Source organism: Hypomesus transpacificus, unplaced genomic scaffold, assembly GCF_021917145.1.
Source record: "Hypomesus transpacificus isolate Combined female unplaced genomic scaffold, fHypTra1 scaffold_62, whole genome shotgun sequence".
In the NCBI taxonomy this organism is placed as follows: Eukaryota; Metazoa; Chordata; class Actinopteri; order Osmeriformes; family Osmeridae; genus Hypomesus; species Hypomesus transpacificus.
In genome coordinates, this window is record NW_025814035.1 from 1,100,006 (window position 1) to 1,119,353 (window position 19,348).

The 19,348-nt window shown below is 44.2% G+C and overlaps 1 protein-coding gene across 1 annotated transcript in view; it reads right to left on the reverse strand.

The window, feature by feature from the left end:
• Positions 1 to 473: 473 nt before the first annotated feature.
• Positions 474 to 19,348, reverse strand: part of anks1b (ankyrin repeat and sterile alpha motif domain containing 1B) — a 204,525-nt gene continuing 185,650 nt past the window's right edge. Inside the window, 9 exon segments of the mRNA XM_047017696.1 lie at positions 474 to 1,804; positions 2,996 to 3,087; positions 7,374 to 7,541; positions 7,663 to 7,800; positions 7,982 to 8,068; positions 9,579 to 9,650; positions 13,178 to 13,303; positions 17,289 to 17,495; positions 19,168 to 19,275. Of these exon segments, the coding sequence (XP_046873652.1) occupies positions 1,756 to 1,804; positions 2,996 to 3,087; positions 7,374 to 7,541; positions 7,663 to 7,800; positions 7,982 to 8,068; positions 9,579 to 9,650; positions 13,178 to 13,303; positions 17,289 to 17,495; positions 19,168 to 19,275 (1,047 nt within the window). The 3' untranslated portion in view covers positions 474 to 1,755.

A 19,348-nucleotide genomic window follows, 5' to 3' on the forward strand; every position in this document is an offset into this window, starting at 1 on the left:
GGTAGTTACCCCAGTAAGTAATAGATTACACATTACTAGTTACTTTTTTCAAAGTAATGCTTTACCTTACTAGATAACTCACTGCTGAAAGTAATTAGTTACACTACTAGTTACATTACTTTTGGACATTACATTGGATTACTTCGTAACATCACCTGAGATGCACTTGCCGGGTTTTTGCCTCGTTGGATATTCGTGTGTCTCTGGGTCTTTCACCAACTATTACACCCTTACAAGTTTCGGAAAGGGTAGTAATAGATAGCTATCTTACATACCACTTTCTTGCGCGAACTCTGACTGTAGAGAGAACTGTCATTTTGATGGAGGAATTGTATTTGAGATATTACAAGACCTCTGAAGTTAAAGTATGACCTGGATGAGTTGGGTCATTTCATGTGATTTAGCTAATGGATTTTTGTTAGGCAAAATATGAATACTATTTTATCCAGAAATGAAGAAATCACTGATGAATAATGGTTGTACAAGTCGTGTTTATTCCATGTGCTTTACAAGGATATAAATTATGACCATTACAAAAAATCTTTGTGCTGGAAGCCCAAGCCTATGTACATGTAGTTAGTCAGCAGTGATGTAACCAAATCCCCCCCCCCCCCCCCCCCCTCCCCCCCATACAACCTCTAACGTATAATCTAACCATTTATTTTCAAATCTGACCTTGAATATTTTGGTACCTTGTTTCCAGTGCGATGTACTGCAAATCTTAATTTTTTCCATATTTTTTCCTTTGACTACATTACATGTATGAACAATGAGTTGGCAAAATATCTATGTACATTTATATAGTTGGACTACGCTTCATCCAAATAATACAGTAATACTGCGATAAAATATTACATCTGCTTGTAGTTATAGTTGAGCCCCATGAAAAACAATGGAGGGTTAACCTGACACGCGACTTGAGTCAAGCCATCTGAAACATTCACACTCTAAATAGAATTCTATTTTTTAAATGTAATTATTTAAGGACAATGATCATTCTCAAGTCTCGAGGTTTTTCATCTCAGCATATCATATAAAAATAATGTAACATTAAGACAACAGTAGACAAGAATTGCACAATAATAATAATAATAAGAATGGCAATATAATACTCTCATTTTAAACATTAAAACATCTGGAGATACCAGTATTTTTTCGACAGTGGATGGCCAACCAATACACTGGCCCAAACTGATGTCAGCCCTTGCATGGCAGTCCATCGTGGCTGGTCCAATCACATTTCGTTAGTATTTGTGCATATCCGTATTGTATTATTGACCATAAACAAAATGAAACAAGAAGGGAAAAAAGAGCAAACCAGAAGTCCTCTAAATCCATGCTCATTCAAATACAGACATGCCCAATGATGCTTTGAGAGGACAAAGGCTCGTCCTCACAGTATCTGCAAGGAGAGCGGAACACCCTTTGATAGGTCAGAGGTCGTGCCTTCCTGTCTGGAGAGCTGTTGTTGATCCAGGGCTGTGGGCTTGTCGAAGTTGCGGCTGCCTTTGTGAAAGTGTACATTCAGAGCAGATCAACTTGTGTATGTCGGCAGTTATTTGAGTGTGTGTGGATAGACAGTCCTGTGACAATTTTTTGTAGTGTCCTTACAAATGAACGCTGAATGTCCTCATTCTGTAGTCAACCTTAAACACCCAAGATCCGTGTCCATCCCTTGACACTGAGAGCAACAGGGTCCATATTTTGTAGTCCTTTTTGCAATGTATGTGTGATAGGGTCCATGTTTAGGGCTGGCTACATTCTTTGCATTCCACAGTAATAGACATGAGCATCCGGCATTGCCCTGTAAATGAGATCACATCACTTATCCAGAGTCCTTAAATCCGCCTCTCCTGGTCCCTTTCCTCATCAATCCAAAATGGCTCCCTTTCAAGCTAAACCATTAGGATCTTCTTTTTCATATAAAAAACAATAGTTATGGATAAAATAACTGATTTAAGCTAATTAAATACTACAGGTGTGATTTAAAAAAAGAGAAAACAACTCTCAAAAACTGAAGACCTTTTTCTTTTTTGCGTCAGTGGTCAAGCAGCCTCTGGTAAATCAAACAATTGTTAGCAAAAATGTTTCACCATGTTTCAAAATATAATCTGTTGTAAAAATCAAAACTCGAAGAGTCTGACAAACAATTCTGACACTTGACTTTTTGAAAAGTAAAATTTTGCTACATCTCTAGTTGTCCATTCTCCTCGCCAACTATTTACTGTTTTTGCCCTTTACTTTCCTCCAGTTGCCAGTTTTGGCAAAGCATCCCCCCCAAACAACATGAATTGGCTTTTATCTAATGACAAAAAAAGACTGTTAAGGATGGGGATCTTAGCAGCATTATGGTTTCGGTTTTCATTCAGGTTGTCGAGGGGGCGTTGAGAAAGAGAAAAGCAAGGGGTGAAGGAACACAGCAGCAAGAGGAGGAGGAGAAAAAAGATGAGCAAGACAACCAAAGAATTGCATTCCCTATCAAGAGGAGGAAAAAAGAGTAGAGGACTGATTGAGCAACAAACCAACAAGGAGCAGGTGTTTGAATGTGGAAAAACTGGAGAAACTACAGACCCCCCACAGGTCACAACTGAGCGGGTTCCGCGACGCCCCAAAAGTGTCAGAGTTCATGCTCCGCCTCTACAGTGAGGATCAAGGTAGAGGGAGGGGCTGTGGAGGACGGGCCAAGAGAGGGAGCGAGTAAGGATGTGTGTGAGAGAAGGAGAGGAGCGAGATTGCAGCGCCAAACGTCATCATGCAGCGGGCGGAGCTAACGGCGTTCGGGGCTGGAGATTCCCTCGGCCCGGTGAGGTCACACCACGGAATGCGTGCATTCGCCTGTGGCCCCCCCACCCCTGCGCGGCTCCATTGGCTTAGGGGGGAGAGGGGGGGGGGGGGAGGGGTGGAGGACGTGCCATCTAGTGGGCACTTTCTGAAAGGCACACACACACAGGAGCGGACAAAGGCGGGCCTACGTTAGAAAATAGTTGTCTCGTACTTGGTGTTGACGCCACGCTTGGCCTCCTGGCCTGGCTCCACAATCCATGGCACGTTGGCGTGACCCTTCTGGTCCATAGACGGCTGTTCCATCTGGGGGGAAGAGGAGGGGGGACGGAGGGGGGACGGAGGGGGAGGAAGAAAGAGGGTAAGATCAAGAGAGAAAGTTACAGAACGACAGCAAGGAATTAGGAAAAGTAACAGATTTCTTTATCAGAGAAAGTGAGGGAGGGGTACAGGAGGCAGGTGGGAGGATGGGTATATAGACTTACACAAACACACACACACATTGCATACAGCTATCCTTGCAGGGACCCTGAATTCAGTCCCCTTTAAAATCCCGTTTTCCCTAAACCCCAAACCTAACCTTAACTCTAAAAACATTACTTGAACCTGATGAAGAAAGTGTTTTGTCTGTCTCTTCATTAACGGAGTGACTAAGTTCAGTTGAGTTCTGGATTTGTATAAGTATTTATCAATCTGCAGATTGGGAGAGAAAACCAGACCTCTGACAAACACCAGGCTTAAGTCTCAAGGGCACAGCAAGAAAATAAACATAGATAGTGACAGTCAGGCAGTAATGGTGTTACAACTGTCACAGAGAAAGAAATTCACAGCTCTCAGCCCATGATCATCCTCAGGGCAGAGAGAGATCATAGGTGGAGCTCTCCGCGTCGTCATAACAACGTTTACCCAGTACTTTCTCCGGACCCTGAAAATCTATTCAACCTGACGAAAACATAATTCTCATCAATAGTAAATTCACATGAGAACATACTAACTAGTATCCAATGACTAGTTATGTTTATTAGTGAATAACATTATACACTGTAAATTATATTTTTGCTGCTTGCTTTCCTACAGGTACACTCTTGGACTTTTGAGGTTTATGTCGTTTAATTGTAACTAGTTTAACTACATGCTCTTATGTTTCTTCCCATTGGCTCTTATTTGCTTTTCACAACGTATGCTTCATGTTTTGGCTTCTCGCAATGTTTTTGGGGCTATCTCTTTGTTTATGTTTTTGTTATCCTTGACCTATGCATTTTTTGTAAAGCTCTCTCTTGGAAGTTGCTTTGGATAAAAGCATCCGCTAAATGAATAAATGTAAATACATTTAAACATAAGTACACAGGAAATCCCAAATTTTCTCCACAAATAGTAAACCTAAACTTAACCCTAGCTCCAAACCTTAAGCAAAAAACTATCCTTAACTCTTAACCCTAATTGCAATTCTACAACACTGATTCTAACCCTAACCTGCCTAGAAATAGCAAGGGTATTTAAAGAAAGTGAAACACACACGCAGTCACTCACAGAGATTGTTTTCTCTTTCTTTATACTATCAGTGAGTATAATTGTGTCTTGCACAGGTTTGTTCGTCTGTAGATATTATCTCTAGACAAAAATAACTAAACTATCCATTTATTCCCTTCAAGCCACACAAAATGAAAGCTTTCTTCCACTGTCTTACATTAGGGTAGGATCTACCTTGACAACAATGGTTGTCAGGCCAATCGAAATGCTCCTTCTTGTTGCCGAGGGTGCTTTCCTACAATTCAATTGGTTTGTTCTTGTTCTACTCAAAGATGATTGGGGGAGGGGAGTGTTCCTGGCTGTGAACAAACACACACATACACAAATTTCGACTCAGGGATGGACACTGTGGGTTTAATCGAGTATTACTGCAGTAGAAGACCCCAGTAGAACATGACTGTGTCACACACACAACAAGATACCAAAAAGTTCCCTCTCTAAACCCAACTACATCAGGCCAATAAACAACTGTTCGCAGAAGGGCAGTGAGAGGCAAACACAAACATCAGAGCAGATGGAAAACTAAACCAACTAAGTCAAGGGATTCGGAGTCACAAAAATAGAAAATGTGAGCACAACAAAACCTCAGGAACGCCGACTCACAAAACAGAGGGGAATAGAGGAGGAAGAAGAGCGAAGAGAAGAGGACCTGAAACAGAGCTTGGTGAGGATGATGGAGGAGGAGTCGGGAGGGAGGAGGAGGTGGGTGGAGAGGAGGCCGGTGGGGGGTGTATATGTGGCCCAGCGACCAACGGCTAGTGGGGGTCATGACCTATAGGGGAGTGGAGACACAGAGGTCACAGAGAGGTCATACGACATCGGCTCTGTGACGGCGACCCTCCCCCCTCCCCCTAAACACCATGGCAACACACCGGGCAAAAAAAAACACTGCACAGATACTGTAATTGTATCAATGTAACCATGGTTATAACGTGGGGGGTGGGGATACCAAAACACCATAGCAACACAATGCCGATGGCAAGGTAGCGACCCTGGCAACACCCATAAAGAGCACACAGCGATATGGCCAGGGTAAGAAGAGTTACCTCACAACAACGGCATGCTGGAGAGACACTCACATCCAAGCCCACAGCAGAGCACTGGAACACCATGGCAACGCCTAATTAACACACTGGCGTGCAGGTAGGCGCATGCGCAGATGCTAATGATGGCGCGAAAGAGGAATTTGACTGAGTTACGGGGAATGGAAGAATGAGGAGTAGGAGCTCGCGGCATGCTATTTCCAGCCTGCAGGACAACACGGACCGTTAACTACAGCACACAGACGTAGGCACGCACGCGCAGTGGGGAGCTGGTGGGGAGGCGGTTCGCCTACCGACCACACACGTGGTACAGTACGAGCACACACACACTGTACGAGTGGGGACAGTAGACAGAGATGACAAGTCAACCACACCCAGAAAGCACTGGGTCGTTCGGGAACGACGCCATGGGACTGAAGCGTCTTCAACGCGGGCAAAACACAATAGTTGAATACAGGGAGACATAATGACAGAGAGGGAATGGACCACCATTGTCCCCTCTCTCCTCTATATAACACCTAACACTTCCTCCAATGACATGGGGACAGCCGCTAGTGTCTCTTTCTAGCTGTCTATCTATATTTTTGTCAGCTGAGTCACTAAACTAAGATGTACTCTCCTCTGAGCCAGACAGGAGACGCCAACACTGTTATAGAGCAGTCATCTGGTGTGGCACTGTAAATCTTGTGTGTGCATGTGTGCGTGTGCACATCTGTGAGAGAGAGCTGTAACTCTTCACAAGCCCCTCCAGCCCCGAAGCAACAGCAGGGGATAGTTTACAATACATGCCATCGATGAAAACAACTCCTGCCCATGTTTAGGTATGGCTACTTTGATGGCTGTTTGATGTGCTGCTCTGCAGTCTGAAGAACATTGTTATTTGATACAGTCTTCTCTCTGTTCTGACCATTATTACTCCTGATGTGATTTACTGGAAACAGGAAAACATCTGTCAGTGTCCAAAGTACGGTGATGACCTGTGTAAAAATGCTAAAGTCTGCTGGAAAAATGCTCCAGAGGGTGTATAAAAAGTGACTTTAAAAAGACACACCTAGAGCTCGGTAGAAGCGTGTCCTGCACGTTTTTAAAAGATCTACTTAAACCTTAGGTGTTAATTTACAAAAATATGCTTGCTGTGGTTGAATTTCTACTGAACTTTCAAGCTCCAGGGAGTTCAGGGGAGGTTGCGCGGGTGAGCAGGTTGACAGACAGACACTGTGGCTGGGGAGGAAGTCTGGGCCAAGGCCTTGAAAAAGGTGGTGGGGATTAAGGTTTCACACTTGCACAACGGCAAAAGGGACACCAATGTGAAGCACACACTGTAAACGTAGCAAACGCACGCACGCACGCACGCACACACACACATTGGGTTGTGACTCACGAAGGGTGTACACACACAGGCGCTGCGCTCTTCGGAGTGCCCTACACAAACAGACCTCATCCATCACCCAGCAGTGTAGGAGACTGCAGGGACGGGAAGATGGAGCGCTCCGTTTACTCATCAAACAGCCACCTACCACCTCTGCTACAACCTCCGAGTGTCCGGGAAAACACGGTGCACACGCATGCGCATGCATCACAAAGCACACAAACACGCAAAAGCTCACCACCCTTACACACACGCGCACGCATCACAAAGCACACACAAACACGCAAAAGCTCACCACCCTTACATACACACACACACACACACACTTGTTATCCTCATTAACTATCAGTAAACACTACAGAAAGTCTGCGGAGTCTGCCTGGATTTGTCCATGCACACACACACACACACACACACACACCCCAAAGCCAATCTTGAAAAAACATGATAAGACCAAACTGCACAAGGGCATACCGCACAACAACCAAATAAATAAATCAGGTTTAGATGAAACAATGTAAGAGTACAGTGAGTGGGTATGGGTAAATATGGGTGAAATAAATCAAAAACTGAAATAGCCATGAATGTTGTCGAGTGAAGGTGAGAGGTCACCAAGAGGGTTAGGAGGGCACGTGTGTGAGGTCACTCACAGACTTGCGGACGTTGGCACGGGGCTTGGGGATGGGCTTGTTGGGCTTGTTGTCAAAGCTCTCTGGCAGCGTGGACGAGCCGTGGCCACTCTTCCTGGCCTGGAGGGCCAGCTGGTACGCCACCTCAAATGCCTGGCCCAGGGTCAAGATAATCTCGTACGCCAGGTTCTAACGCGCACACACACACACACACACTTGATACAGTTAAAATAGGACCAAACTGGGGGAGTAGGAACGGTACATTTTGGCTGTGGGAAAGCCCCAGGGCAGCGCTGGCATTGTAGCTCACCACGTCGAAGGCGGTGAAGACGTGGCAGTAATGGTGGCTGGACTTGAGGTCTTTGGTGATGTAGGCGAATGTGGACAGGTCTTCAGGGTCCTGAGCCGCACACGAGATGTTGCGGATCTCATGCTCTGCAATGATGTTCTGCGGAGAGAGTTGGATTTGCGAGATACAAGGTTGATTCTCTTACCCAAACCTACAGCAAGTTTTTTGGGGGGGATTTCTAAGAACCTTTTTGTTTCTTATTTGGTGATGAAGAACAGCTATAGGATATGACACAAATGTCAGACATAAATGAATAGTGATGTTTGAAGGTTTCTCTCACCTTGTTTGTGGCATCGATGAACTTGACCCCCTTGTAGGAGACAGAGAGGACAATGGTCGGAACCTTTTTCATCTGTTCAGTTGATTTCTATGAGAGTGGAGAAACAGAACATGTGTGTGTGAGAGAAAGAGAGCATGAGAGAGAGATTTGTTTTTGTATTGCATTTTGCAGTTGGACTTATACAACTCATAACTCCACAAATACCAGCACCCAGTCCAGCTTTCAGCGATAAATTGATCCAGAGAGAGAGAGAGGAAGAGAGAGACAAGATGAAATCAGCATGGAGTCTATTCATGACTTCACCCTAAATATCCCTCAGTACCTACAGTACATCACTTCTAACCATCAAAATAAATACAAAGTTGCCACTCTGACCCAAGATGAAGCTCTGGTTTTCCTTTCACTTCTAACATCCACTCTATATTGTCTGTACTGTATTGTACTGTGTTGTATTGTATGGTATGGCTGTATGACACACTTCTGGCTCCAATTTCAGTATTTCTTTCTCATTTCTTCTCTTTCCCTTCTTGTTGTAGGTTAGATGAGTAGATGTATGCAGTTGTCAGAGAGGAATTACGTAATTTTGTATCAGTAAATCATCTCTAACCATCTGTCAAGTGTCTCATTTGCTCAAAGAAGCACATCATAATTCCTTTTTTCCATCTCCACCCTTCCCCCCACACCACTGTCTCTCTCTCTCTCTCTCTCTCTCTCTGGGGAGAAGAAATAAGAGAAACAGTGGGGGACAGAAAGGAGAGAGAAATGAGGACAGAAGAAAAAGGGGAGACTAAAACTGGGGGATGCTGAAATAAGAAAGTGCAATGCGAGCAAGGGATTGTGTGTGGATGTGCGTGCGCGCGTTTGACTCAAATTCCCCAACAGGTCGTGGGCTTCTAAGAATAGCTGTCCTAAAAATTAAGTGAATTCAGGTATATTTTAATCTCACAGCATGTATGGTGAGGTACACAGGTGGGAAGAACAGACTGAGAAAGAAACAATATAGAGAAAGAAAAGAAGAAAGGAAAGGTGTCTGTAACTTGTGTCGGATGCCATCTGATACAACAGAGAAGTAAACAAAGATGAAGGCGTAACTGATGAAGCAGGGATTGTAAATACATGATCATTATCATCATCTCTGGCACACTGCAGCACTGTCACTGAGAGGGAGGGAGGGCAGCAACCAAGAATTAATGTGCAAACGCGAGACGGTGAGCAAGAAAAGAGAGAGAGAGAAAGAGAGAGAGAGAAGGTGAACCAATGCACAGACATTGAATATCCAGCTTCTTCAAATCCTTCTCCCTCCTGCTCAATAATGCGCTGTAATCCACCTCCACATGCACTCGGAGAACTGCAAAAGTTCAAGTGGATTTGAGGCGACTTTGTAGTGTTGGAGGTAGGTAGGCTATGCAACCTCACTTGGAGTACTACAATACAGAGCTCCTATATTTACTTAGAATTCAAGGAAAATTGTATGAATGTTTGCGTTGCATTGGGACATTTGTTGTTATTGTGCTATTATACAGTTTATGTTTAAAACATGTACTGTCTTGCTAATGAAGTTGGACACGTTTGGATAGATGTTGTGGAAATGTCCTACCCTCATCTTGGAACAGGCGTCCTGTGTTGATTCCGTCCCTCTCAGTTCCTTCACCAACATGGAGCCTAAATACTGTGAAACCAAGAAAAGAAAAAAATGAAAAAACTGAATCAAAATAGATCAAACAGACGGAATTGCACATTTCTGATTAGTTGGAAGGTAGATTTTCACATTCACTCACGGCCAATTGCCTCACAGTTTTGTACTTAGCCCATGACAGCTGCATTGTGGTTCAACAGGGGCAAAATGTCTGACAGGTCCATTAAATGACTCATCAGTATTGAATTGGATTGAATTACCGAGGGAAATAACATGCTGATTACAAGTCAACATGACTCATTAAGTTTATCGTCCACAAAACAAAAGGTTGCTACAAAGCCTACTTCACACTGACATCACTTCCTGTCTGAAGTGTGTGTGGATACTTGTAAACAGTGTGTAGGTCTGGTGCCAACAGCAAAGCAACCCCCCCCCCCCCCCCAGAAGAACATGGTGTCTGGAAAAGCTGGGGGATGGGAGGAACCCAATTAAGTTGGACACCTGCACTGCACAGACACAGAACTGATTTAATAAAGAACCTGTTGTGAGGGACACTGTTTATGAGAACACAGGGGCACTAAATGGATGTAAGATTCACTCTCTGTTGGGCAAAACCCCTGGCATATGTGCTCAAATTCAAGAAGAGGTTTTATTTGAAGACTTAATGTGCATCTCAGATGACTTCATATTTACAGTGTCTTGATTAAGTTCCCAGTGTCTGTGTGCTTTTGGCAAATTAAATAAATTAACCTTCCCAAGAGGCAAGAGCAACCCAATGGGAAAGGTCCAAACGCATCAACCTCGTACTCTGAATTTGATTAATATCTTTAGCGCACTCCATAGTTACAGTTAGCATCCTACAGATGCACTCAGCAGCAGTGGTGCTGAGGTGAGCGAGGGTAGTCCGGTGGTTTTAGCGAGGCCATCTCCACCCATTATTGCCTTGTCTGGCTCTAGTAATAATGTTACCGAGTCGTCAGGGGAGAGCCTTAGGTAATACGGAAAACATCGTAACAACATTATCGACCTCCGGTCACCCGTTCTGTGCATCTGTTCCCCTCTATTATTATTCTTGAGCGTCGATTTTTCCAGCAGACACCACCACCAACCTGACGTTGATGTAACGTTAGTCACGCAATTGTGCGAACAGGCAGTGGTAACATCATGGGCGTATCTAGTCCTATTTATGTGCATATCTGGAGCCCCCCCAAAAGTAAAAATTTGTTCATCATATTTTAAATCTATATGTGTTAATTTCTCTCTCTAAAACCCACTAGAGGACACTATTTAAAAGGATATTTTCATAAATGTCCTCTGGGGGAACATGCCCCCAGACCCCCCTAGTTTTCCTGGGTCACAGGAAAAATAATAGGTTTCATCTAGGGGCTTAGCCCCCCCAAAAGTGGGAACCTAGATTTGCCCCTGGGTAACATCAACCACTGTCAACGACTGTTAAAGTTCATACTACCGTACAGTACTACAGGGAAGGTCCTGGTGGGATGTGGCCCCGTGACAACGAGCTTGGACCCCCATTTAGGCCGCATAAAAGTCTGAACGTTATTGAACAACATTTTTGCGATCATGTTCTTTCTGCGAGAAACCACATAAACCGTAGAATGAAGTTCATGTGACTAATACTGATTATGTCATGCAAATGTTTTTGTTTTTTCCCTGCCCTAGTGTTTGCCTGTGTCTGTCATGGTCTTTACCTGTGTCTTGTTCAGTGGTCTCAGTTCTCGTTAATCTCATTGTGTCCACCTGTGTCTTGTTTGGTTCAGTGTATTTAGGTGCCTGTTTTGTGTCCAGTCTGGTTCTTACCCCTGTTACCGTGAGTACCCTGTCTGTTCCTGTTACTTTAAGAATAAACTTTTTTGTTACTATGTCTGCCTACTGTCCTGTGTTTGGGTCCTACCCCACCACACACCGCGTCAAAAGGTAACAATTGCACGGATTGTGAAGAACTATGCTCCAATCATAACGGGGGGGTGGGGGGTGCAAAAATACACAAATGTTTAGTGATAAGAGTGCTTTATCAGTTAACTTCTAATAAATGAAAAAATGTGACAGAAGGATATTGTTTTTGAGTTAATTTAGCCTATAGCCCACATTGGATTTATGTTGGAGAGTTTAATAAAGTAATATCTGAAATGACGACAAAGTTGTGACAAAAAACAATAGTTTTGTTCAATAAAGAAACTGTATGGTTTCATGAATGATGCTACCAATAATTATCTGAGGGTTGTCAGGTTTAAATGGAACATTCTAAAACTGGTTGTTCCCATCCTTGATAGTGATTGGCTATACCGCGTTCCATGCCGTTGTAAATCCAGCATAACCTTACAGGTTGTCCTCATAACATTCTTTAACATTCCATATTACTGCGCATCGAATATTTCAAATTTAAAAAGACGGCAAAGGTGTCTATCTGGCTGTTGCGTGGCAACAATTTATGTAGGAACTATACTTCGTAGTGGCGGAAGAATGACGGTTTATTATTAAACTATTTTTTAGCTAATTGGTTTTATTTATGAAACCATATCCAATATTTGTACAGTTTTATAAAAGCAACTCCCCTTACCTGTTCTAAAATCAGCGCAAAACACGGACTCGCAGGGCTTATTGCTTAAATAACATAATGTACAGGAACGAGTCATAATGACTCAAGGGTGATTTCAGAGGTTTAGTGAAGATGTCATAATGAGGCTGTCAGTGTTGCCAGAGGTCTTTGACATAAAAGGCATTGATCATTATCAGCTTTGGAGAGGCTCTCTTTCATTCTTCATCTCTCATCCACTCCGTGTTATCTCGCAGGATCTCACTATTGGACTCATTCTGACTCATCTGGTGGCCTCCCTCTCTTTATTTACCTCTATCCCACACTTCATACCCTAGAGGGTATGTCCTGCATAGGACAAAGGGCATATCACGGGATCCTCATTTTCCTGTCACAATAAAATGGTAGTTGACCAAATAAATGGGACAACATTGAGAATATAAAGACGGTTTTATTTGCAGAGATGTTCTCTGTCTCAAACTGGATTACGGTCTAAAACGTAACAAAGTACTTGTCAGAATGTATGCACTCTTTTCTCGGCTCCCTCACTGAGACTATCCACGGTTATCTATCTGCCAGTCATATTGTTCTGTGATTCATCAGCTAAATCTACACAGCAATCTGCTTCATGCTTCTCCAGCATAAACCAATCAAAAGTACATGGCTGTATCCATGGTTACACGACTTCCTTTATATAATGGAGGAGGCTAAAATGGCCACCACGGGGAAGGACAGGGCGTTACGATTATGGTTTTACTCCTTCATTGCTGTTAGCATAGGTTCAGGTACCAGAACTGTGACAAACATGCTACATTTCCAAGGTTAGGGTGGTGGTGTTGAGAGCTCTGGTAGAGAGTGTTTGTGTGATAGAAAGAGAGTGATGGTGCTAAATGCACTCACACACACAAACATTTAATTAGACATGATTATTATACAGCATAGTACATACCGTCTCACACACATTTGCACCTAGACACACACAACGTGCAAGGCCGCTGAGACTCACGTAAGCTTCGTAGTCACACGACTGGAAGATGAGCTTCTCTGGGTGATGCTGCCAGTACTGCACTGGAGTGGACGAGGTCGCCTCGTTGGGCGGACGCAACGTGATTGGCTCGCACCACTCCCCTTGCTGGAACAAACAACCAATGGCAACATCAGACACGAGCCAGGGAACATACATTGTTACAGTAAACAACTTGATGCGAGACATTAAGCCAAGCATATTGAGGGCTGACACATTCAGCATGTCAGATGTGCTTGTACGCCATGGCTGTTGCCCCCAAGGTTGCAATGTTTGTGATGTCACAGGCAGGTTGCTTGGCTGAACAAAGATAACAAAGCAATAAAGCTTAAAAAACTGTAATGCGAAAAACATGTCAGGAAAATCCCGTGTAGTGTTGTTTTAATGTTGCATTAGTGTAACGCTAACTGTATATTTTAACACTTAAAAGTGTCCTCTTTATCTTTGATTTCAAATCTGCTTTTCACATTGAAAGGTTGTGAATCCCGACTAGAGGTATATTCTGAGGGTTTAGGTAAGATACTGGCCATCTGTGAAGCTTTAACATACATTGCTAAAAGCGCAGCATAACTGACATTGGATTTGACTTCACTGTAATATTGTTCACAAAAGAAGATCAATGGTTAGATGTAGAATTTAAAAACACGGTATCTACTTATGCACGCACAAACATTTGACTGAATATCGGAACTGAAAAAGGTGATGCTCATCTAATCTTCAGGACACAAAATCATTTTTGTAAGGTGCAAAAAACAGCTTCTATCTGGAAGCTTCCAAACTCAAAACCCAATGGTAAGAAATATTTCAGCAGCCTACAGACCCTATATGACCGGGACAAACATGAATGGCGCTGATTGACTGGGAAGGGTATTATTTCCTGTGGTGCACTCCAGTCTTGGCACACCGCTAGGAGTATTTATTTATTTATCGGTTTGTTGACAAACGGTTTGTTTGCTCTAGTACAGTACATAATCCTGATCGGCGTGGAGATGAGGTACGTACGCTTGATGTGAGCTAATGACAGTGTGCAAATAGCTAGGGGTGGGCCTAGCAGACAGGAAGTGACATCAAGGGATATTGTTTGCGGCCGTGCAGAAAAAAGCAGAGGAAAGAAGAGTGGGAGTGAAAGAGAGGGCAAAGGAGGAAAAGTAAGAATGCAGTGGCATAGTTAAAGAAGGGTTCGATGGGGAGTGAATGGAGGGAGAAAGATGGAGGATTAAAGAAAACAGGGAGAAAACTGAGAAAAGAAAGATTATAGCTATAATTAGACTCTGTCCTGTTACCTTGTTTCCTTGCTCTTTTATAACAAATGAACATTGTGACACGAACACACTTGAAGAAGTCAGTGGGGTATACAGAATGTAATCTGTATGTGTGTGTGTCGGCTCCGATAAGCGAGGGGATTCAAACACACACACACTCTCCGGACTGTTATCGAGGCAGATCAAAGCTGCTCGAACAGATGCCTGTGAGTCACGGCCACTTTTGGATTTTGGGCAGAAAGGTTAAGTGATGCACCATCATACTTTGGTTGGAAGGTGAACTATTACGCTTCTCGCTAAGAGTCCCTGCTGGCATTCATTGGTCATGGACAAAAATCGTGGTTCTGTTTTGACGCTTGGCAGAGAGGTTTGTTTGAAATGTTATTAGGATAAGACTCTTGAGATGAATCATCTCATTTTCGAGGGGGTCACACAATACACATTAAACACCAAGCTAACAGCACTAAGAAACGGACCACATCAATATATACATAACACCCAATAATCATAAAAACACAGAAGTGTATCCAGAAAGTATTCACAGCGCTTCACTATTCCCGTGTTTTGTATGTAAGAGTCGTATTCCCAAAATGGTTTACATTTTTTCCAAAAAATTCTACACACAATACCCATGTTGATAAGCTGAAAAAGTTTGGGGGAAATGTTTGCAAAGCTATAAAATTAAAAGTTGATGAAAAAATCACATGCACATATGAATTCGCAGCCTTTGCCATGACACTCAAAATTGAGCTCAGGTGCATCCTGTTTCCACTGATCATCCTTGAGATATTTCTGCAACTTCACAAGTCCACCTGTGGTAAATTCAGTTGGTTGTACATGATTTGAAAAGGCACACACTTGTCTATATAAGGTCCCACAGTCCAAGGAATTGTATGTAGACCTCCGAGACAGGATTATATCGAGGCACAGATCTGGGAAAAGGTACAGAAAACTTTCTGCAGCATTGAAGGTCCCGATGAGCACAGTGTCTCCATCATCCATAAATGGGAGAAGTTTGGAACCACCAGGACTCCTAGACTTCCTAGAGTTGGCCGCCTGGCCAAACTGAGCGATCGGGGGAGAAAGGCTTTAGTCAGGGCGATGACCAAGATGGTCACTCTGACAGCGCTCTAGCGTTGCTCTGTGAAGAGAGGAGAGCCTTCCAGAAGGGCACCCATCACTGAAGCACTCCACCAATCAGGCCTGTATGGTAGAGTGGTCAGACGGAAGCCACTCCTCAGTTAAAGGCACATGACAGCCCACCTGAAGTTTTCTTTAAAAGCACTGTAGAACTCTCAGACCATGACAAACAGAATTCTCTGGTCTGATGAAACAAATATTTAACTCTTTGGCCTGAAACCAAGCGTCATGTCTGGAGGAAACAAGGCAACGCTCATCACCCGGCCAATACTATCCCTACAGTGAAGCATGGTGGTGGCAGCATCATGTTGTGGGGATGTTTTTCAGCGGCAGGAACTGGGAGACAAGTCAGGATCGAGGGAAAGATGAATGCAGCAATGTACAGACACATCCTTGATGAAAACGTGCTACGGAGCATTCTGGGGCGAAGTTTCATCTTCCAACAGGACAACGACCCCAAGCACACAGCCAAAATAACAAGGAGTAGCTTCCGGAGAACTCTGTGAATGTCCTTGAGTGGCCCAGACTTGCTGTGAAAACTTATATATATATATTGTATTTATTGTATTTTTTTTTTTATAGCGTTGCAAAACAAATCCACAACCTTTTCTCATATTATCAATATAGGGTATCGTGTGTAGAATGTTGAGAAAAAAAATGAATTGGAAGGCATTTTGGGAATACGGCTGTAACATAACAAAAAGTGAGGGGCTGTGAATAGTTTCCGGATGCACTGTAAAATAAAAAACTAATAAATATGTACTACCCCCTTCCCAAATGGGGGTCAGCATAATATAAAGTGAATACACAGTATATTTTGAATAAAGTATACCATTGTATAATCAAAAGGAACAAACACAAGACTTCTATTCCACTTAGTATTGCTAGTTTATGTACCCTTAGTATAGACCACATATTTAAATGTAAGATTCCTATATGTGTATTGTATGCACCTTCCTGCCAAAGAAAATTGTCTGTGCAAACTTTCATGGCGAATAAATCCCTTTCTGATTCTGATTGTGCATTCTGTTTCTTTAGTTTGCTTTGGAGGTTAGAGACCAAGTTTGTATTTTTAGTAGCAATGTTAATTGGATTATTAAAAGCTTTTATCAGGGTTTTGGGTACTATGCACTACATATCCATTTGTCGGTTGTACTAAATTGTTACACCACAGGCTTATCTCAAACTGAAGTATCCACAAAGGCTTTTAAAGGTTACAATCCCACCCCAAAAGTAAAATTCCTTGAACCAACACTTGAATAGAACCCCACCCCCACCACAATATATCCTTTGGCGAGTATCGTTTGCATCAAGTTCATTTTCTGTTTTCCTCGCCTGGTTCCTGGCCATCTGCGTCCCTCCATCCCTCTCTCCCTTCTTCCACAACTGTCCTCACTGACTTTTAAACTAGCAGAGCGAACATCTATTTCACTCAATTGGATTCTACTTCTTTTCCTGGTTTCATTATGGCCCAGCTGAGCACATGCCTCGTTCCATCATCCTCCTCTCTCTCAGCTCCCCTCCTTCCTCCCTCCCTTCTCTCCCTCCATCCCTTATCCCCTCTATGTATCCATCCACACATCATCCATCTTTCTCTTCTATCCTCACTTCTCTCCCTCCCTTAATCCCCTCCCATCTCCCTCCATTCGTTCCTCCCTCCCTCTGGTGATCTCCACCTCCCCCAGTCTCACCATGCTGACTTGGGCCATCTGCCGCTCCAGCTTGGATCGCGGCACGTCCTCAAAGTAATTGTCGTTGCTGCGCTGGCGCCGGCGCGCGTCCGCCTGCATGATGAGGTGCTGCACGTCTAGCGAGCCCCCGGGGATCCCTGCCGCCGCGTACGCCGCCTGGTTGAGGGACGGGGAGAGCTGGGGCGGCGTGTGGTTCCCACCGGGCTCCTGTGGGGAGGGGGGAGGGGAGAGAAGGGGGGTTATCCAGCCATCACTTTCTGTGGTGCAGTGGTGTATACTTCAGATCTCGAGGTCGTCGGGGAATCTGGTTTAGACTTGGAAGGGAGGTTAAGTAGGCTCGGCGTGGGGCGCCCGGGTCGCTTACGGTAGGTTACAACAAGGGACCCGAGTTTTTTGACTCCTTGAATCTGGATCTGTCGACAATCCTAAACACTTCTTCCTTCTCCTTAAGTTGGAGTCTTGCTGAGTCTTGCTGTAAACCAGGGTTTGTCATTGTTGTAACTCACCCTGGTGCATGTTGGGATACAGCAGTTCTCACAGAAGCTGATGTATGACGTCACAGCCTCCGTGAGCTCATCCAGACTATTGGAGGCAGTCGTGGACCCAGTCAGTACAGTCCAAGCACGCCCGCAGATCCTCCATAGCCTCACTGGTCCACTGTTTTGATGTCCTCACAGTAGGTTTACAGAGCTTTAGTTTCTGCCTGTATGCAGGAATCAGGTGGACCATGGCGTGGTCAGTGTCCCAGTGCTGCTCGGAGGATAGCGTGGTAGGCTCTACTGACTGTGATGTAGCAGTAGCAGAGTATTTCCCTCTCTGGTTGGGCATTTAATGAATGATGTGTATTTGGGGAGTTCGTGGCTGAGATTTCCTTTGTTAAAGTCACAGAGAGTTCTGTGTCACAATCCGCTCTCACAAGTTGAAAACATGCCAATTGTAGCGCAGAGTCCAGGATCAATTCACACATCCCTGTCTCCGCGAAGCACAAAACGGGAGATGAATGAAAGTCTTTCACCAGCAGCAGCTGACATTTGTCCAGTTTGTTGTACAGCAAACGCATGTTGAAGAGAAGTATGCTCGGAAGTGGTGGCCGAAGCCTGCGGTGCCGGAGTCGCACTACACTGATTTAACGGACAAAACAAAACAGAGCGCACTGATCGGCCGAGACAGCTATCCACGGCGCCATCTTGGATTTAATATTGGATTTTGATTTATCTTCACTATCTCTATCCAAGTAAAGCAGAAATGCTTAAAAAAGGCTTGTCTTACATAGCTGATGTTAACCATGTCTCCTAACTTTCCTTCCTGGTCTCCTAATGGTTGACTAGACCCTGAATGGAATGTCACACCTACTCGTGTTTGCCAGCCATTGCATGACTGTGTAGAATATTTTTGCACCCAAAACAAACGCACACACTGTATGCTGGAATCCATCTGTGAACATCAAAAGGATTTCGCTGGTGAGCAGAACGGGCGTTTCCTGTCCGTCACTATCAATTTGTTCTGTAAGAATGGACACAGAGGTTAGGCCTTTGGAGGCTGAGGAGGAGCAGCCGCATCCTGGCTGCCAGATCAAATTGAGTCCCAGGAGTCGAGGCCTTTTACTGGGCCTCTCGCTCGGAGGGACTATGAGGCTGTTAGTGGATGACTAGAGCCCTAACCAATGGGGAAATTAAACCTGTTGCCTGTATTTAGCATCCGGGACGATCCGACGGGGAGGAAACTGTGGTGGGGTGATGGCCATTTTGTGTCTGTCTTGTTCAATGATAGGAAAAATTCCCCAACTCGGTCACCATGTTCCTCAGAGGATTACTGTGAGGGGACTGGCATGTTCTCACACATCTGGCAAACACACACACACACACACTGTTTCCCTCACCCTTAGGGAGATGGCCCGTGGCGGTTTCTGCGGGGTGTCGTCTTGTAACCGGTCGCCCAATGATGCGAGGATTCGTTTCCTGTGTCCAATCAGGCTGATCTTTAACACCTGGGGAAAAGGAGGAGGGAGGGGGTGGGGGGGGAATATGTTAACCATGAACCGTTACAGACCTGTTGCTTAT